The sequence below is a fragment of the Poromitra crassiceps genome, assembly GCF_964638095.1.
Source record: "Poromitra crassiceps genome assembly, chromosome: 1".
Classification (NCBI taxonomy): Eukaryota; Metazoa; Chordata; class Actinopteri; order Beryciformes; family Melamphaidae; genus Poromitra; species Poromitra crassiceps.
The window spans coordinates 62,750,113-62,771,856 of NC_139623.1; the positions used below are offsets into that span (position 1 = coordinate 62,750,113).

The 21,744-nt window shown below is 48.5% G+C and overlaps 1 protein-coding gene across 2 annotated transcripts in view; it reads left to right on the forward strand.

Moving 5' to 3' along the window:
* Positions 1–21,744, forward strand: part of LOC310786937 (glutamate receptor 1-like) — a gene marked incomplete at its 3' end in the record, with an annotated part of 287,668 nt that overhangs the window by 133,003 nt on the left and 132,921 nt on the right. For both annotated transcript variants that reach the window (XM_083648279.1, XM_083648280.1), the window contains 2 exons: positions 15,990–16,174; positions 20,199–20,252. In XM_083648279.1, coding sequence (XP_083504405.1) covers positions 15,990–16,174; positions 20,199–20,252 — 239 coding nt within the window. The remainder of the gene's footprint in view (positions 1–15,989; positions 16,175–20,198; positions 20,253–21,744) is intronic.

Here is a 21,744-nt window from a genome sequence, read left to right on the forward strand (position 1 = left end):
TGGAAATCAAGACAACTTTATGTAAACATAGGCCAAATAATGAATTCTCCTTTGAGTTGAACATCATGGTATACCTCAAATGAAAGTTAGACTCTCTCATATAGTTTGCAGAAAATAGGATGTCAAAATAATATTTTGTTTATTTTCTACAAATATCTGTAAACAGCATGGTCCAACAACAAAATGCTCACATTTATGGGGTCATGCTGGATATTGAAGTCCCTATTTACATAAAGAAAACAAGATATCAACTTTTTTTTTTTTTTTTGATGAAAGTACACTTATCTTTCAATTGCTGTCTAACCGGGAAATAAAAATATGCAAAGCACGACAGCCCGGGTGGGGGAGGGAGTGGGAGGGGGGGGGTGGGGAGAGGATGAAACTGTCACTGTGCATGATACTCGAAGTAGCAGGGGTACAGGCAGAGAGGGAGGTAGTCACATTTGGATTTGGGGCAAACATATTTTGTCTCTTTTCTATGTCCTTTGGCTGCGCAGTGGGCACATCTCCTGTACGCCTTGTCCTTTGTGGGTGGCACTTCCACTGGCAGTGGCACATGTCCATCGAAGTCCACAGTCAACCTCGCGGAAGCAGACCGTTTGCGCGGGTGGATTGGCGTGGCGAGGCGGAGGTTGGTCATCTGCCGCCGGAGGAGGAGGGGGGGGGGGAACAGATGCCTCCGTCCAGGACTTTATCACCGACAGGGTGAAGTCTTTCAGCATTTTGCAGCTGGCCGTTGGGTTGCGTTTCCTATATATGATGAAGGCGTTGCTCATCGCGATCTCCATCAGGTACGCCACGAATTTGGAGCTCCATTTCGCTGTCTTCCTGATGAATGGGTAGTAGCTGATCTTCTGGTCTAGCCGATCTACACCATTCATATACTGGTTGTACTCAACCACGCATGCTGGTTTTCTTTGGGGGACTCTCTCACTTTGCCCTTTCTGTCTCACCTCTACGGTCCTCATCTCATCCGTGTGGAAGGTGGTGATCATCCTGACGATCCGCTTGTCTCGCCATGCCAGGACCATCACTGCATCGTTGTGGAGAGCGCGTCGTTCACCGACTGCCAGATCCGACATGCTTACCTGCCGGATTGACGGTGGTTCTCCCCTGTTCACACGGAGTGTGCCGGCTGAGTCTATGTGGAGGCTGAGGAGAAGTCGACACATGGACTCACTATTGTAGAAGTTGTCCATCCAGAGGCGGTGGCCAAAACCCTCAAGGCCATCGACCAGGAAGCGCACGGTGTCCTGCAGTGTATTGCTAGTTCCACAGTATGGCTTCATGGAATAGCAATAGCCGTTTTCAGAATCACACAGGATGTAACTCTTGATCCCGTACTTGATGGGTTTTGCAGGATTGTAGACTTTGAACCGCAGTCTCCCGCGCCAGAGAAGCATGCCCTCATCCACACTGATGTTCTGTGAGGGCCGGTACATCTCCCTGAATTTGCAGAGGAGCAGATCCAGGACGAGACGCACTTTGTGCAGCGGGTCGCTGCCATCGACCTCCCGGTTGTCACTAAAGTGAATAAAGCGCCAAATTAGCTGGAACCTGTTCCGTGGCATTGTTTTCCTGAAGTATGGCGTTTCAAGTGCCACATCAACAGACCAGTATTCTGCGATGCTGGGTTTCTTTATGAGGCCGGTGAGGAACAGCAAACCCAGAAACCGCTTCAGCTCTACCACCGTCAGCGGTACCCAGGCATTTACCCTGGAGAATGGGAGACGCAGCTGATGGAGGACAGCGATGCACTGTTCTGCATAGGTGTTTGTCTGCTCAACAATGAGCAGCAGCAGCTCCTCGCAGAGGTAGAGCTCCAGGAAGTTGACAGGCTGGTCGGACTGGAGTGATGCTGCGTTGCTGGGACCTGCCACTCCGGTGAACGGCAAGCTCTTGGGGCTCCAGTCACCCGTTTCCCGCCAGCTTGGAGGATCCTCCTGATGACGAGACTTGCCAGCTGAATAAAAATAAAATAAAATAAAAATAATATGAAATAAAAGGTTTTTCTTCAGACAATTGTGATATGTAAACAAGCTGTCTTTTTGACAAAATCCAATAATTAGAAGCCTTGTGTTGACAAAAATAAACTGAATAAAAAAGGTTCCCACCTCTTTTGCGCCCAACTGCACTTGAAGAAGAAGGTGGTGGTGGTGGTGGTGGATCCTCCGACTCTTCTGTCGTAAAAGTGAATTTATAAAAATATGAAATTGAAATTTCTTGAAGGAAAAAAGTTTATGTTTTCATTCACTATCAGATTGAATTGGAATTCTAAAATGGCCTTCATCTCACCTTCATCACTGGACTCCAAACGTGCAAGACGTGGGAAGCTGGAGGAAGCCCCTTGCTCTTCGTCATCCTCAGAGTTGTCCTCCAACTCTGAAATTGTATATTTTACATGGTATTAGAATAGGCTAAATAATTCAGGATTGTTATTCTTACCAAGCTTTTATTTACAAAAATAAATGGCTGAATAATAAAAGGTGTGTGCGCGTGTGTGTGTTTTACTTGCTTGCTGGCCAGTAATGCCTGTTCCTATATACCAGGGGTGCCCAACCTTTTTTGAACCAAGATCTACTTTTCAAGAAGCCAGTCTGCCAAGATCTACCAGTCCAGTTTCAACATTGCAAATGCACACACGCATACTACACAGACACAGTTTCCAGCCTGCATAGTAAAGTCGCCACAACACACTCCCTCTTTGTTTGTTTGTCTGTCTCTCTCTCTCTCTCTCTCTCTCTCTCTCTCTCTCTCTCTCTCTCTCTCTCCCGATCTACTGGTTGGGCATCACTGCTATATACTGTAAGTCACTTTTAGTAGGCTACTTTTTGCTCTCCTATGAAGATGATGATGATGATTATTATTATTATTATTATTTTTCTCCTTCTTTTTAGACACAGTACTCTTGTGTATGTTTAGCTATAAGTTTACATTGTTCTGTTTGTCCTGAAATGTAGATTTAGCTGTATACCTGACACATGAATTTCCTGCAAAGGATCAATAATAACGTATCTATATCTAGGTTCTTACCTAGAAGACGACGGCCCTGGGAACTCAGGGGTCTCCTCCTCCTCATCTGTAGCCAAAGTGAGAGTTTATAAAAATATGATATATATGATTGAAGGAAAAAAGTGTTTTCAATATCAGATGATCGTAAATCGATCTCACCATCGCTGGAGTCCAAAAAGGCACAACTCTTAGGTGCAGGCGGTCGCCAGTCTGAATCCCTGGTGTCGTCGTGTTCAGATGAAGAGAGATCCACCGGCTCATCGGAGTCTGTCTCCGGGAGTTCTCTCGACTGAACAGCGCGATTCAGGGCTTGCTGTAACGTGAGCTGCCCAGCTGCAGGCTGGGGACGCTTGCGCCTGGGCATCCCTACCAGCTAAACTAGCTCTAGACTAGCGTTAAAACTAGCCAACTAAACACACACACACACACACACACACACACACACACACACACACACACACAACACACAGAGAGACAGACACAGACAGACAGACAGAGACGCACAAACACGTATTTTTTGGGTTTTTTTTTTTTTTTTTGAAAACACACACTACACTAACTAATTACTATACGCTAACGCTACTACTGCTGCCTGCTAAACTAATCGACCTAACGCTATCACAAACACTCACACACACACGCGGCCCTCACACACACCTCAAATACACCAAGCACTCACCTCAAATACACCAAGCACTCACCTCAAATACACCAAGCACTCAACACTCACCACAATCTCACAAACTAATCTATCTGATGCTATTGATCTATCTATCTATCTATCTATCTACCTATCTGATCTAAATCTACCGCTAATAACTATATGCTAATGCTCGCTATGCTAATGTTCGCTAATGCTATCGTATGCTACCGTATGCTATGTCTCTGTCCCAAGGACTGAAGCGATCTCACAAACTCAAGACAAAGGAGTCGGGGGGGAGGGAGGCGCGCTTTGATCGCGTCGATTTTTTAAGGTGGCGCCGTGAGATCCATTGAAGGAAATTATGTTGACAGACTGCGTACGACCTTAAACTGCAAACATATGGCAAAATATGAATTTTGAGTTATTGACGCCATTTGGCGTCGCTGGCAGCCTACGGTAAATTTCTCCTGACGCCATTTGGCGTCTCTGGCACTCAATGTGGCTATTAACTGAGCAGAGCTGGACCACAGACAGACTCCTGTCCCATATGATTTCAGACAGATCCACACCAAGTTCCTCCTGCCACGCCTCTTTGATCCTCTCAGTGGGGGCCTTAATGCAATCGTCGAACAAACACACAAACTTAGAAATAAGATGCCTGGAGTTGGGAGGGCTTAACAAAACCTAAAAAAAACATATTCATCTGGGAGAACGTCAAAATTGCGAATCTTGGATCAGACATAATGTCTAGCTTGTATATATCTATAAAGATGCGTTTGGGGCAACTCAAATGCTCTCTTCAGAAGATCAAATTATGCAATATACAGGTCACTGATGGAGACCAGCCCCTTTTAGCCCTTTTAAGAGTTTTAAATTACCTTTTAACTGCAGCTTTCGACACTGTGGATCACAGGATCCTTTTATCTCGCCTTGAACAGTGTGTGGGCATCAGAGGCACGGCCCTTAAATGGCTCCAGTCATATTTGACAGACAGGAGCTTCTCGGTCCTAGGAGAACACTCCTCGTCTGCGGCCCCACTTACATGCGGGGTCCCTCAAGGCTCCATCCATCTTGGGTCCAGTCCTATTTTTATTGTCCCTGGGCTCTATTTTCGACAAACACAACATTCCCATTCATTGTTTTGCCGACGATATTCAAATCTATCTGTCAAAAGGCCCCATGCAGCCTTTGCTGAACTGTCTCAAGGACGTTAAATCATGGATGGAGTTGAACTTTCTTAACCTCAATGAAAGTAAGACTGAGATCCTTATGTTTGGGCGACCTGACCTTGTGGATGGCTGTGTCAGCACCCTCGGCCCTCTAGCGTCCAACAATCGGCCCTATGTCAAGAATCTTGGTGTCCTCTTTGACAGCTCTTTTAAATTTGATAAGCAGATTAGCTCTGTAGTTGAAAGCAGTTTCTTCCAGCTGAGACTTTTGGCTAAGGTAAAAAAAAGCCTATCTCTCCCCCCAAAATTTTGAAAGAATTACTGCAATTCTCTGTATGCGGGCCTAGACCAATCGTCCCTGCGTCGTCTGCAGTTAGTGCAAAATGCTGCCGCTCGGCTACTAACTGGCAAAAGGAAGCGGGATCATGTGACTCTTACCCTCCATTGGCTTCCTGTCCGTTTCAGGATTGTTTTTAAGACTTTGTTGATTGTTTACCAGGCTTTAAATGGCCTGGCACCTTCCTACATTGCAGAACTCCTGCACCACCACACTCCAACTAGAGCTCTGAGGTCAACTAACCAGGTGCTCTTGGATGTCCCGAGATCTAGACTAAGAAACAGAGGCGACCGAGCCTTTGCGGTAGCTGCCCCCAAATTGTGGAACAGCCTACCCATCCATATAAGAACTGCGCAAAGCCTTGGAATTTTTAAGTCATTGCTTAAGACTTATATATTCCAATTAGCCTTCAATTCGGGTTAAGATTGTGCCTATTACGTATATTGTTATGTCTTTTTATTTCTACTTTATGAACTGTGTGTGTCTATTTGATATTTGCCTGTTCAGCACTTTGGTCAACCTTTGTTGTGTAAATGTGCTATATAAATAAACTTGACCTGACTTGACTTGACAATTGCTAGAGTAACTAGACATTGTGACATCATCAGTGCCATCACAAAATCGCAGACAGAGCCCACTTACCATCACTGATGACATCATCGAGTGCTCGAGTGACATCACTGATGATGATGTCATAGACATGATGACATCACAATTGCTTGAGTGACATCACTGATGATGTCATAGACATCGTGACATCATCAGTGAGTGACATCACCATTGCTCGAGTGTAACCAAAAACATGACCAAAATCGCAGAACCCACTTACTAGAGACATGACATGAATGGTATGATTGGTATGATTGGTATGAATGTAGACATGAATGATGGTGGTTCGGAGGGGCCGTTGAGCGCCAATGTGTGGCTGCCACGCTTCTGAACCACCGGTACGAATGGTGTGAACGAATAATGATTCTGTGAAGCGCTTTGAGCCTTGGAAAGGCGCTATATAAATCCAATCATTATTATTATTATTATTATTATAGCGGGAAACAGGAAATGAAGAAAAATCCCGGGAAATCCTTTTTATTTTTATTTATTTTATTTTATTTATTTTTTAATAAATCTATGGGTTGCTAATTTGATGCTGTAGTGTCTTATTTGCTGATATCAATAATTATTCTCATTCTTATTATAGGATTAAAGAAAAAGAATTAATTTATGTTAACAAACATTATAATTTAAGATAAAAACTTCATATGAAATGCCGTGTTCATTGCATGTGATCATCTGCTGATAAGAACAGCCTCATGGAAATGTTATTTGACAATAAATAAACGGAATTCGTTACAGCACTTAATTTGGGAAGTGATATTGGACAATAAACAAATGAAATTCGTTAAAGAGTTATTTTGCGTGTTTCAATTAAGCTGAGATGGATTCCATATTCTGATAGCATTCAGCAGCCTTTCTATAATAGCCAAACAATTTCATTTACTTTCCAAGTGACATTCATTGTTCAAGTGCAATTGAATCAATAAACTAGTGCAAACAATCACTGCCTGCACCGCTTGTGCAAAATTCACGGCTTTAAAAATTCGTCATATGCTGCCATTTCTGACAGTATTTTGGCCACCGAGGCTTTTGGTGTTAAGTAAAGTATGCTTCACTTGCGGGGTTTCTGGGGTATTATGGTGCTGCAACTCCAAATGTCGCAGCAACCCGCTTGTTGATCGTCCTCCACATCTTATCACTTGCTCACAGAGGTAACATGTGGCATCCTCGTTGTTTTGGTTGTTTGTAAAGTATCTCCACAGCCGAAATATCCAAACTTTTTTACAACGATCACTAACATCAGCTACACTAATGTTAGCAGACGTTATTAACAATGGGTTATTCTGGAACACATTGTGCAGTGCGTGGCTGTCACAATACACAAACGCCTGAACGAGTGGTTGGATCGACAGTGTTTTGAGCATCAGCCCGCTACCAAACGGCTTTGTCCCTGCACTCGACTGTATTCCTTCTACCGAATAAATTTATTTCTCTATAGTCTATTCTTTATAGCCTCTATAGTCGATCATATTTATTCCAGTGTTGTCATTAAGAAGCCGATTTCGCAGCAAGAATATATAATTGGTCGGCACGTCGCTTTCGTTATTGAAACAGACAAGATGCATGCATGCTCCTATAGCCTATCTATCTGCATTTGCTGACACTCATGAACCCATATCTTCTGGACATTGCCTTGATGAAAAAACAACGTAGCGTTAGCTAAAAGTAATACGTGTGACAGTGCAGTGCAGACAGCGCACAACTTGAATCTCCAGCAATAGGCTACGCACCTTAATCTCTCCCACTCCACACCTGGCACCTGCGTCAGCTCTCAACAAGCGCGAGCCATTGATTGATTTGTAGCGAATCAGCAGTACACATGCAGGGGTGAGCATTGGTAGTGTCTCGACTGCAGATAGGAACTGATGTGTGGGAGTGTTGTATTGGGGGAACACTATGCGGTGGGGATACTTCTGGAGTGAACTGAGCATGCGCGTGAGTCCACACACACTACTTGGAGGGAAAGCTGCTAGCTTTGAGCATGACAACCGCTGAGAGTTGTAATATAACTAACTGTGAATAAAGACCCTTGTACCATCAAGAAGCCTCTGCCTCATGAGATAACGGATACGTTACACTGGCGTCAGAAGTTTAAACGGTGAATATTGCCTCCAGATTAGCGAAATGGTTAACAAGATCCTGAAGAAAGAGCGCAAGCGGCTCAACCGAGAGGCGGGAGAGGCGAGAGCCGGGGCAGACTACCAGCCGGCCGAGGAGGAGGATGTCTGGGTAGACGCAGCTGCTACCACAAAGATCCAAGAAAAAACAACAACAGAAAGCCTGGGGTTGGTGAAAATAAAATCCGAGCCAGACAGAGCTAGCACCGTAGCCACGGAAGCTAACCCGCAGCCCAAGGGAGCTAGCAGGCAAGCTAGCGAGGCGGGAGAAGGAGCAGAAGAACCGGGACCGGTGAGAGTGAAGATCGAGCGGGTTGACACTGCCGCTGTAGCCATGGAGGCTGTGCCACAGACCAGCGGAGCCAGCCTACGGCCCGAGGACAAAGACGGGACACGGGTCGAGGCGGCAAAAGACGGCGAGCGGCGGGGAAGAAAGGAAATCACCCCGCCAAAATTCAACGGTAAAGTCGAATGGGAGGCGTACTGCAAGCAGTTTACAGAGGCTGCAGATTGGAATGGCTGGACGAGAAAGGAGAGAGCCAGCTACCTCGTCATGGCCCTCGAGGGCGAAGCTACAGCGTGCGTGTCGGCAATAGCTGATACAAAGGACTGGGATGTGGTGATGGGGGTCCTGCAGAGACGTTTCGGCCGATGCGAGGAGCAGGCCATCGTAGCCGCAGAACTGTGTAACAGACGCAGACGACAGGGTGAGTCACTACGTGCACTGGCAACGGACATTGAGACTCTCAGCCGGCGCGCATACAGCCAGCTACCGACGGAGACGCTGGATGGACTAGCCCTAAGCTACTTTGTCCAGGCCATCGAGCCACGGAGCCTAAGCCAGAAAGTAACGCTGGGACACCCGAAAACATTGGGAGCAGCGCTGGGGCTGGCACTGGAGATAGAAACAGTAGAAGGCTGGGACAAGAGCAGCAGCATAATGGAGGCCGCCCCAGTGGTCAGAATGGCCGCGGAGAGCCAGTTACAAGAAGAACCAGCGTGGAAGACGGCCTGGGCAGAGCAAAGCAACACGGTGAGAGAGCAGGGCGACAGGGTGAAAGAACTGTCCGAGTCAGTACAACAGCTGACAGAACAACTGCTCCGCAGAGCGACCCTGCAGCCCAACCCCGCTCGACAGCCCACTCAGCGGAACAACAGCTGGGCCAGAGGGAACATGATCTGCTGGGGATGCGGACGCCCCGGACATCGGGAAGCAGACTGCCGCCGGAGAGCGTGGAACCAGGGAAACGGCACAGGGCCCGTCCAGATGGGGCGAGACGGGTCTACGATGCCACAGTCCCCGTAGCCACATCATCGCAGGAGGGGGCCCACCGACAGCAACGGAGAGGTGGGGCTCCGCCGGGCCCCGAAGTAGACGACATCGCCGGAGCTGTCAGCATGCAGAGCGGCCCGCGCGCGATGAACGGCTGCCATGTTCCAGTCTACATACAGGGGAGATACTGCGCCGCCCTGGTGGACACGGGGTGTACGGCAACGCTGGTGAACGTCAACATGATGCCCGAGGGGACGCGCCTGGAGCAGCCAGCAGCACAACTACTAAGAACAGTATCCGGTGAGTTGATGCCAATGAGGGGGAGGGGGCACGTAATGATAACAGTGGGAGAACAGACAGTGGACTTTCCGGTGTGGGTGGTAGAAATGACGGGACCCTGCATCCTAGGGGAAGACTACTTGACGCTAAACAAATGCACAGTAGACCTAGGAAAAAGCACATTGACATTTGCAGGGGGGCCAGTAGTCCAGATGGGCCACCCTCCCACCGTTCCAGAGGAGAGAGCTAATGTAAATAATATCACTGTATATCGCGTCACCGTAGTGCATGAGCCCCACCCAGCAGACCAAGCCCCTCCACAAAGCCCCACCCCTAGCCCACCTCCAAACACTTGCCCTCAGCCAGCGCAACAGGCAGAGGGGGAGAGAGAGAGGTTAGAGATGCTCAGGGGATTGCACAAACGCCAAAGCGAAGGGTTAGAGACCCAGCAGAGCGATGAACTGTGGAGGGTACTAGAGGAATATAAAGACATTTTCGCCATGTCAGATGATGAGCTAGGATGTACCCACCTGGTGGAACACGAAATAGACACGGAGGGGGCACGACCCGTCAGGTCATATCCCCGTCGGATCCCAGCGGCGAGGAGAGAGATAGCGAACGAAGCTGTAGAGAACATGCTGCGGGCGGGGATCATTGAGCCATCAGACAGCCCGTGGGCGTCGGGGGTAGTGCTGGTGAAAAAGAAAAATAGCACCAAAATGCGATTTTGTGTAGACTATAGGGGGCTGAACAAAGTAACAAAAAAAGACGCATACCCGATGCCCATCATAGAGGAACTGTTAGACGCCGCGGGAGAGTCATCCTGGTTCTCATCCCTAGACCTCCGTAGCGGGTACTGGCAGGTGCCCCTCCGCGACGATGCCAAGCAAAAGACCGCCTTCCGCACAGAGAAGGGGCTGTGGCAGTTTCGAGTACTCAGCTTCGGGCTGTGCAACGCACCAGCAACGTTCGAGAGGTTAATGGAGAAGTTGCTGGGAGACATTCCCCGAGCCGAATGCGTCGTGTATTTAGATGACATCTTGACACACGGGGGCACGTTCCAGGCCGCAGTGGGGGCGTTACGAAAAGTCCTGCAGAAGATAGCAGAGGCGGGTCTAAAGTTACACCCAGACAAGTGCCACTTCCTGAAGAGGAGGGTGGAGTTCTTAGGGCATGGCATCGGCGCGGGGGGCATTCGCACCTTAGAAGAGAAGACCCAGGCGGTCATGGAGTGGCCCACCCCCAGAAACAAAGGCGAACTCGAGAGCTTCGTAGGGCTAGCCGCATACTACAGGAAATTCGTGAACGGGTTTTCTAAAATAGCGGAACCGCTGTTCAGGTTAAAAGAGAAGAACGCAGACTTCCACTGGACGACAGAATGCCACCTAGCATTCAAAGCCCTCAAGAAAGCACTGACCGAGTCTCCAGTGCTTAGAGCACCAGACCCCGCCCTGCCGTTCCTACTAGACACTGATGCCAGCAATGGGGGTATGGGAGCCGTGCTGTCCCAGGCGGGGCCGGACGGGGAGCGGGTGGTGGCGTACTATAGCAAGACTTTCGATAAAGCAGAACGTAACTACTGCGTCACCCGCCGGGAGCTCCTCGCCGTAGTAGAAGCACTAAGACACTTTAGATACTACCTCCTGGGACAGCCACGGTTCACCATACGGACCGACCACTCGGCGCTGCAGTGGCTATGGTCCTTCAGAGAGCCGGAGGGACAAGTGTGCCGCTGGTTAGAGAAAATGGCAGACTACAACTTCACGATAGAACACAGGGCAGGGGCGCGCCACGTCAACGCAGACGCCCTGTCAAGACGACCCTGTGCAGAGAGAGGGTGTACATACTGCGAAAAGAGAGAAGGAAGAGAGAGAGAGCTCCAAGAGGAAGCTAGGATCTGCCCTAACCACACAGGGGATGGGCCAGTGTGCAGGACGCTGCGGGTAGCAGAGGCAGCGGATTGGAGGGGCCACCAAGAAAACGACAGAGAGCTGTCACCAGTACTGCAATGGGTAGAAGAGGGCCAGAAGCCGCCCTGGGAAGAGGTGGCAGGGGCCACCGACACAACCAAAGGGCTGTGGGCGGGGTTCGACACCCTGAGTTTGAGTAACGGAGTGCTGATGAAGTCCTGGAAGGAGCCAGCGACAGGAGAGCATAAGTGGCGGAAAGTAGTGCCGACAACGTTGAGGGAGGAGGTGTGCAGGAGCTGCCATGGAACTGTAGGGGCTGGGCACTTCGGGGTAAACAAAACGCTCCGCCGTATCAGACAAGGGTTTTATTGGGGGAGGATGGGGAGAGACGTACAGGACTTCTGTCGACGCTGCGACCTCTGCGCAGCGTACAAAGGGCCGTTAGATCAGTCTCGCGCCCCGCTTCAACAGCTAGCAGCAGGAGCCCCCATGGAGAGGGTAGGGGTAGACGTGATGGGACCTTTTCCCTGCTCAGACAGTGGAAACAAGTACGTCCTGGTCGCCATGGACTATTTCACAAAATGGCCAGAGGCGTACGCACTACCCGACCAGGAGGCGGGGACGGTGGTCGACGCACTAGTAACCGGTATGTTCAGTAGGTTCGGAGCACCAGAGACCCTACACAGTGACCAAGGGAGAAACTTTGAGTCACGAGTGTTCGCCACCATGTGCGAGAAACTGAACATTAAAAAGACACGGACCACAGCATTGCACCCCCAGAGCGATGGCCTTGTAGAAAGATTCAATAGAACGCTGAAAAAGCAGTTGGCCATCCTCACGGAGGAACACCAGAGAGACTGGGACACGCACCTGCCGCTCATCCTCATGGCCTACAGATCCGCCACACACGAGTCCACCTCCTGCACCCCAGCTCTGCTCATGTTAGGTCGAGAACTGCGGACACCAGCAGAAATAGCGTTCGGTAAGCCACCAGATGCACTGGACGCTCCCCCAGGGCGAGAGTACGCCAGGAGGCTACAAGATCGCTTAGAGTCCGCTCACCACTTCGCGCGGGACCAGCTAGAGAAAGCAGGCATGAAACAAAAAAGGAACTATGATGTGAGGGCAAAAGGAAACCATTTCCAGGGGGGGGAGTTGGTTTGGGTGTACACACCCCAGAGAAAAAAAGGGCGTAGCCCTAAACTGGACTGTCACTGGACAGGCCCATGCAGGGTCATGGAGAGAATGGGGGAAGTGGTGTACCGAGTGCAGATGCCACTTGGTGGCAGGAAGGTACTCCACAGAGACAGGTTGGCCCCATACCGGGGGGGGTGCACCTTTCCCCCAGATCTCGGCCGCCCGGCGGTTTCACCTAGACCGGCTGAAAGAAGGACTCTGTTCCCACAGAGAGGGGCGTCCGGCTATGACCGGGCGGGCCCCACCCAGGGGCGTGAAAGCCCAGAGACACTGCAGGTGGGATCAGCCCCGCAGACAGATTCACAGAGACTAACACGGCCACGGAGAGAGCCAAGGGCTCCAGGACGATTCCACAACTTTGAGTTGTACTAAAAAAAAAAAAAAAAAAAAAGAGAGGAGATGGTGGTTGGAGATGTTGTATTGTTGTAACAGAAAGTAAAAAAAGGTGCATGACATGAGATATTGTGGGGGAGATGATGTGGGGAAGTCGGAGAGGGCAACATGCTGTGATTGAAAAAAAAGAAGCTGTTAAAGAAAAAAAATGTTTTGGTACAAGGGGGTGTGTGATGTGTTATCAACGTGGGCGTTGACCTTATTGTTGGGCGGGGAGTATGTAGCGAATCAGCAGTACACATGCAGGGGTGAGCATTGGTAGTGTCTCGACTGCAGATAGGAACTGATGTGTGGGAGTGTTGTATTGGGGGAACACTATGCGGTGGGGATACTTCTGGAGTGAACTGAGCATGCGCGTGAGTCCACACACACTACTTGGAGGGAAAGCTGCTAGCTTTGAGCGTGACAACCGCTGAGAGTTGTAATATAACTAACTGTGAATAAAGACCCTTGTACCATCAAGAAGCCTCTGCCTCATGAGATAACGGATACGTTACAGATTGATTGATTCGCCCGACGTAGGTAAAAAGGCTTTTTACTCTCTCTCTTTCGTTTTTGACGGCAGCAGGCACGCTTCTGTTTCTTCCCTGCCGTCTTGCTGGCCTCGGCTGAAGTAGGCTACTTGTTGCATGGTCTCGATTAAAAAAGGACTGGCCTAGCAAGGGATGTCTGTTTGTAAATGAGCACACAACCTACTTTGTTGCTGTGGAGATATTAGTATGCTTCGGAGCTTTTGAGATTGTTCATCGCGTTGCCATCCACCGCCATTGATTCCTCAAAATACGCTATAATCCTGCCTGTAGTTACGTTCGGCCATTTACACATATTATCTTCCCATGTGTCCACTGTCAACGGGTGTGGGATAGACACTCTTTCGTTAGAAAGGAGACTCGGAGAATGATCCCAAGTTTGCATTTTTTCGTCAGTCGCTATGGCTATACGCTAGTACTTACGCTTCTCTGTATTCACAAAGACCGGAAGAGACAGACATATCGCGGCCGAGTCTGGAAGCAAACCAGAAGTGCCCAGGAAACTTGTCTATAGGCTGTACAGCTATTTTCTTAAATTCATTTTTTCCCGTTTCCCGCTATTGTATTTCCCGGGAAACGGGAAATGGTCCAGTCGGCATTTCCCGGGAATCCTGCTTCCTGGGATTAAACCCTACTCCCTAAGGACTGTGGCATTTTTATGGAGACTGTAAAGGCGGCATAGTGTTTTCCGCTATTTCCGCTGTGGGCGCAAACAAATCAAGGCGAGAAGCGATGCTGTTCTGCTTCTTTTTTCTTTTTTTTACTGTGTGTGCGACAGAAAGAGAGAAAATCAGAAAGCATAGAAACCAGCAGCAGCCACACTGATTTATTGCCATAATGCACTGGATTCAACACATTAACATTTTTGAGAAATAAAGTGGTCGGGGGTGGGGGTCTGAAAAGTTGCCGAATCTATTGACAAACTCGGGAAGTTGGCACCACTGACCGTGTCTGAGGGTTGAAGATGTATAGCTTATAAAGGAGTTGTTTTTATGCTGAAATGCAGAGATAACTTCATTCCAATGTTCATGAGCAGCGCCGGTACACAGTGATGCTGATTACTTGGCAGCACAGTTAAGTGTCTTGGCTTGTGAATAACACCTTTTCTGTGTTTTCTGATGATTTAACGCAGTGTTACTCATTGCGCGGCTCAGGAGCCGCATGCGTCTCGCCAAGCTTTAATTGGCGGCTCGCAGCATACATTTCATTCAACGTGGAATATTGCATCATCTTGCCCTCCTGGCTACTTTATTTCTCAAAAGTGATCTCGCTAATTTCTTAATGTGTTGAATCCCAAAGCATTTGGCAATTAATTGGTATAAAACGGTATGGCTGATGGCTGTTTTCTCGACTTACTCTTCTAATCCAGAGGTCTCTGTGCTTCACACAGCACAGCCCCTCCTGCCTGCAAGCGAGGACTGTATAGTGCTTGTCTTTGCTACCGGCGCAAACATCCGTCACTTCACACGTACCATTTCCCTTTCCCGCCTTCAAAATAAAAGCATTCAATACCACTAAACTAATTCAGAGTTTCCAGATAGGAGGCTGTTAGGCTGTGTGAGCCTGGCATGGCACTCATTCTACTCTAAAGCATGGCATCCCCTCCTTTCCCTGTTCTCTCCTCTTACTCTCTCTCATACTCCCCCTGCTCTCCCTCCCCACCTCCTCCCCTCCCTGAACTCTCCTTCCCCACTATTCTAAAGCATGGCACCCATTCTATTCTAAAGCATGGCACCCATTCTCTTTCTCTTTCCCCCTTCCCCTGCTCCTTCCCCACCTCTCCTTCCCTGCTCTCTCCTCCCCCACATTTCCCATTCCCTCCCCACCTCCTCCCTTTCCCTGCTTTCTCCTCCCCCACACCCCTGCTCTCCCTGCCTCCTCCCTTCCCCTGCTCCCTCGTCTTTCCCCCTTCCCCTGCTCCTTCCCCACCTCCTCTCCTTCCCTGCTCTCCCTCCCAACCTCCTCCCCTTCCTGAACTCTCCTTCCCCACTATTCTAAAGCATGGCACCCATTCTATTATAAAGCATGGCACCCATTCTCTTTCTCTTTCCCCCTTCCCCTGCTCCTTCCCCACCTCCTCCCCTTCCCTGCTCTCTCCTCCCCCACATTCCCCATTCCCTCCCCACCTCATCACTTTCCTGCTCTCCTCTCTCACATTCCCCCTGCTCCCTCCCCACCTCCTCCCTTTCCTGTTCTCCTCCCCCACTATTCTAAAGCATGGCACCCATTCTACCCTAAAGTATGGCACCCATTCTATTCTATATTTCTATATTTTCTATATTTCTCTATCATATGATTGTTCAATGTATTATTATTACTCCGTCCTGTCTGTCTGTCTGCCATCCTGTCTGTCTCTCTGCTCTCCTGTCTGTGTGTCTGCCCTCCTGTCTGTGTGTCTGTGTGTCTGTCTCTCTGCTCTCATGTCTGTGTGTCTGTGTGTCTGTCTCTCTGCTCTCCTGTCTGTGTGTCTGCCCTCCTGTCTGTCTCTCTGCCCTCATGTCTGTCTGTCTGCAGGTCTGACTGTGCTGCAGAGGATCCTGGACACGGCAGCAGAGCGGAGCTGGCAGGTGACCTCAGTGAACCTGGACTCTCTGACAGAGGGTCAGTTCATCAAGCTGCTGGTGGACCTGGACTACAAGAAGGCCTACCGCATCGTGCTGGACTGTGAGCTGGACCGCCTCAACTCCATCCTCAACCTGGTAAACTCACACTCTGCACCTCGGTTAGCACACGTCTGGGTTAGTGTAACCTGCGTTGTGTTGACAGCACTAACAGCAAACCCAGGTTAAGGGCTTGCCCAGGGGTGGAGCGGGATTCGCTCCACCGACCTCCCGCTTCCAAAGCTCACGTGTTAACCACTCCGCCAAGAGAGCTGAGTTCGCTTGGCAGAGCTGGTTAACAGGCCTTTAGGGAATGAGTTTAACCAACCTACTCGCTACCACTCAGGACTCACACGGACTCACATTTATTCTGTTACATTAGCACGCGTCTGGTAAACTCACACTCTGCAGCTGGGTTAGAACTTGTGGTAAACCAATACGTTCAACACTCCGAACTCATCCAGGAGCCACGCCTTGTCAAGTGCCTTTAGCAGTGTCCCAACCTTACTATCTTGTTTTTTGGAACGCACGCAGCGCTCAACAGCTGTGGCTTCAGGCAAAGGTCAAGACACGCCCCCGGGCTCATCCTCCAAGACACGCCCCTGGGCTCATCCTCCAAGACACGCCCCCGGGCTCGTCCTCCAAGATACGCCCCCAGGCTCGTCCTCCAAGACACGCCCCCGAGCTCGTCCTCCAAGACACGCCCCCGAGCTCGTCCTCCAAGACACGCCCCCGGGCTCGTCCTCCAAAACACGCCCCCGGGCTCGTCCTCCAAAACACGCCCCCGGGCTCGTCCTCCAAGACACGCCCCCGTCCAACACGCCCCCGGGCTCGTCCTCCAACACGCCCCCGGGCTCGTCATCCAAGACACGCCCCCGGGCTCGTCCTCCAAAACACGCCCCCGGGCTCGTCCTCCAAAACACGCCCCCGGGCTCGTCCTCCAAGACACGCCCCCGTCCAACACGCCCCCGGGCTCGTCCTCCAACACGCCCCCGGGCTCGTCATCCAAGACACGCCCCCGGGCTCGTCCTCCAAAACACGCCCCCGAGCTTGTCCTCCAAGACAATTTGGGAAATACGGTAGTGGGGATGAAAGTATCACCTGGGGGGTGAATTCACTATGAAAACACCCCAGATATGAACTCACAACCACAGAATCAATGTCATCCGCTACATCTAATCCGTGGCAATACAAACTGAGCTGCAGGCTTTACAGGAGCAGTTCTCAGCTCTCTCTCTGTCTCCCTCTCTCTGTCTCTCTCTCTCCCTCTCTGTCTGTCTGTCTCTCTCTCTCTCTCTCCCTCTCTCTGTTGTTATGCCCCCGCCGGCGATAGCCAGGCCGGAGGCATTATGGATTCGGGTTGTCTGTCTGTCCGTCCGTCCGTACATACGTACGCCCGTCTGATGTTCATTAACACGATATCTGAGGAATGCCTTGAAAGAATTTCGGCAAATTTGCCTCAAACATCGACTTGGACTGAAGGATGAACTGCTTACATTTTGGTGGTCAAAGGTCAAAGTTCAAGGTCACTGTGACCTCACGAATGCCATTCCCAAGTTCGTTTAGGAATTATCTCAGGAATGGCTTGACGGAATTTCTTCCAATTTGCCTGAAACGTCGACTTGGAAGCAAGGATGAACTGATTACATTTTGGTGGTCAAAGGTCAAAGTTCAAGGTCACTGTCACCTCACGAACCCCATTTCCAAGCTCTTTAACGCTATATCTCAGGAACGGCTGGACGGAATTTCTTCCAATTTGGCTCAAACGTCCACTTGGTCTTAAGGATGAACTGATTAGATTTTGGTGGTCAAAGTTCAACGTTACTGTGACATCACGACCGCTCCTTTCATGCTTGTTAACGTGATATCTCAGGAACGCCTTGACGGAATTTCATCTAATTCGCCTCAAACTTCTACTTGGACTCAAGGATGAACTGATTACATTTTGGTGGTCAAAGGTCAAGGTCACTGTGACCTCATGGACGCCATTTTCAAGCTCGGCAATGCCATATCTCAGTAACACCTTGATGAAATGTATTCACATTTCTCTCAAACGTCAAAGCCTGGACACTGCTCACTTGAGCACTCATGTCAACTGCTCACTTGTTGGCAGAGGCATATATCCGCGGTGCGGTCGTTCTAGTTAATATTGTGACTCGTTAAATTGCAGCAATGCCTACTTGAGATTTGTTCAACCAAAGAATGGTTTTCAGGTTGTTTCATTTGATGAATTGTCAAAGGCCTCTTTCTTTTTTATTTTCTTATTTATTAAAACACTCTTTTTTACTTTAACTTTATTTCTCTATCTCATAAATGATCTCGGGGGAGTCCTGAGCCCCAGGCTGAGCACCACTGCTTTAGAGCTCGTCTCCAATTAACACCTATTCACATCTGACTTTAACCTCTGAATAGATTCAGTCAGTGTTCAACTTCACTGCGTCCAAACCATCAGATGACAGAACAGACTCCTGCTCCAACCCAGTAAAAAAAAAAAAAAAAACAGGGATACGTACGATCTCAAGTAAATTTTAAATAAAATGGCGGTTAAATTGCCAACTTTGCCGCATTTAAAATAAAACAACTTTAACAATGTTGGTTAGGTTGAAATAACAAAAATGTTAAATGTGAGTTATGGTTATAATGTAGACTTTGAACACGCTGGGACTCGAACACGTCTCTCCGGTGTGAAAGGCAAATGTTTACGCCTCCATCCACCCCAACCACAACGCTGTTATTGGACACTGTGTTATTTCAATAGCAGACTCTATGAGGTTGATATACACGTATCTAGAAACGTGATATGTGACGGAGAGCGGGGGGGGGGGGGGGGGGGGGGTGGAGACAGAGAGGGAGAGAGAGAGGCAGAGAGAGAGGCAGAGAAAGCGAGTGAGACAGACAGACAGCGAGAAAGAGAGAGGGAGGGCGAGCAGATCAGAGAGAGACCGACAGAGATCAGGAGAGAGAGAGACCGACAGAGAGGGCGAGAGAAAGAGAGAGGGGGGGAGAGAGCTGGCACACAGCCGCTCCTGTCTGCACACACTGTGGCTCGAGAGATGTAGGATAGCACGGTTAACTTCACACAGTGCAGCCTGAGAGATGTGTATTCCCAGTAACTAGTAGCAATAATAACAATACCAATGGCCAAATACTTACCCATACTAATGATAATAGCTACTACCCATATTAATACAACAGTGCATCTTTGCACAAAGCTCCCAGGTTTAAGGTACCTCGGTTTAAGGTAGATTTAGAACAGATTTTTTTTTAAATCGATTAATTTGTGATTAATCGCGATTAAATATTTTAATCGATTGACAGCCCTAATATATATATATATAATTATACAATTATTATTATTATTATTATTATACAATTATAATATATCTATAATATACACATACAAAGCACTCCAGGCAGACATGCAAACAAACATGCTGTTATATTGAACAGCCAAGCTTATCTGCAATGCATTATCAGCTGTGTGAGCCTGATGCTGCTTTCAGGTTAACGTCACGTCGCATGGTAAAGTGGTGTCGGGCGTGCGGCCATGTCAGTATCGGGCGAGTACGAGTACAGTAAAATATTGGACAGTATTGGCCCCGATACCGGTATCAGTATCAGTATCGGGACATCCCTAATTACAGTAATGCGTTACTTTATAATGTGTTATCCCAATACTGGTAGTTACAATGTAATTACAACTATTCAAAATGCTGTTGTGCTGTAGATATTTGCCATAGTAATTCTGCATAGTCAAATTTAGCTAATAAATGTTAAAGGGTTTGTCATATCCTTCTCCTCTCTACAGCTGTTTCCCTCTTGGCAGCTGCCTCCTCCTCTCCCTGTCACGGCTGTCAGCTGCCAGTCTCTCTCTTTCCATCAATGCCAGGAGTCTCTCTCCCCCCTCTCTCTTTCTGATAGTGAGGATGTGAGATCAATTCCTCAAAGAGGAAGAAAGCCTTCCATTCAGCTGCTTTTTGGACGCCCCCCCCCCCCCCCCCCCCCCCCCCACACACACACACACACACACACACACAAGTGTGTAATGGCTGCCTTTTATCATCATTAGTAAGCACATGGAAACTTAATTACCACATCATTTATTCTGCTCTGCCGATTCCAGATCGCTGCTCAGAAGCGCAACCTGAAGAACTACCATTACATCCTGGCCAGCCTGGTGAGTCTGTCTGTCTGCCTGTCTGTCTGTCTGTCTGTCTGCCTGCCTGTCTGTCTGTCTGCCTGCCTGTCTGTCTGTCTGTCTGTCTGTCTGCCTGTCTGTCTGCATGTTTGCCTGCCTGCCTGTCTGCCTGTCTGTCTGCCTGCCTGTCTGTCTGTCTGCCTGCCTGTCTTATTAATTATAACTTTTATTTATGGAGCACTTGTCAAAACAGAATTACAGTGCTTTACCACAGATTCATAATGAATTAGGTAATGCACAAAACTGTGAAGGATCAATGTAAATGTAAATGTAAAAAAGAAAGATTACAAAATGTCAGACAGAATAACAAATGAGACGTGAGTCCAGAGTAGCTCCAGTAAAAGCAAAGCCAAGCTAAAAAGTCTTATGTTGTTTAAAGTACCGTAGATCAATTTAAAAAAGTGAGTGAGTGAGTGTTGCAGGGTGATAAAAGCCTCCTGTAGTTGCTGCAGACTTGCATAACTGCATAACTGCACACACACACACACACACACACACACACACACACACACACACTCGGATCCAGCTCACCGCCCTGATCAATCAGTCAGACAGCAGACAGGCAATGACAAATTTTAGTTTAGTTTTTGTCAATATTTCATTATGGATACAGAGAGAAACGTAAACAGATGTATGACACAACTTTGTTGAATACTCAGTTCTGATTGGCCAGTGAAGGCGCTGTCCACATAGCCTAGGTAAACCCAGCCCCCACGTGACCTGCTCTCTCAGTTCCCAGTCACTAGCGTCTAGACCCCGAGCCATTCAAATCGATTTCTGGGGCGATTGAAAGACCCACGCAGACCCGCAGCCAATGAGTGACGCGTGACTGCCAACATCAGTCCTGCCGTGATCGGCCAATCAGAGAGTGCGTCTTTGTCAATGAAGTGTAACAGCTGCAGCGGCTTAGCACTACCTAGCCATTAGCTTTTTGTCTTTCCAAAGCATAGCTCCCGAGCTAGCTACTAGCTGGCTAGCTATATGGCTATGCAACTACTTTGAGGAAATTCAAGTGAAAACAGCTGTTAATGTTAATGTGGGAATCGTGTTGCAGATCGGTGGGGAGAATGATAAAGATGAGGATTTACATGGACGCTGTGAGCTTGTGTATGCAAATCCAGAGAACTTGATGAAAACAAAGTGGCTAAATATCCTGGCATCGGGTACACGAAAATTAACGTTATTAAATGCTGTAACGTTAACGTTAATGCATTATGGAAGATAAACGCTGGTTTAACATAATTAAAGTAATTCCCTACCAAACATGTAAAGTGACGCTTCTGGGCAGTAGACCATTTGGGCATAACATTATGTAATGTGACATGAGATCACCACATTTCAATAAATATAAAGTTTTTGCACATTTGAATGCTGCTGGTCGTTTGTTTAATGCTGTATATATTGGATATTTAAAGCTGATACACAACACAATTGTGTTGAGGTAATTTCGCAAAGCTCAGTTAAAAATATA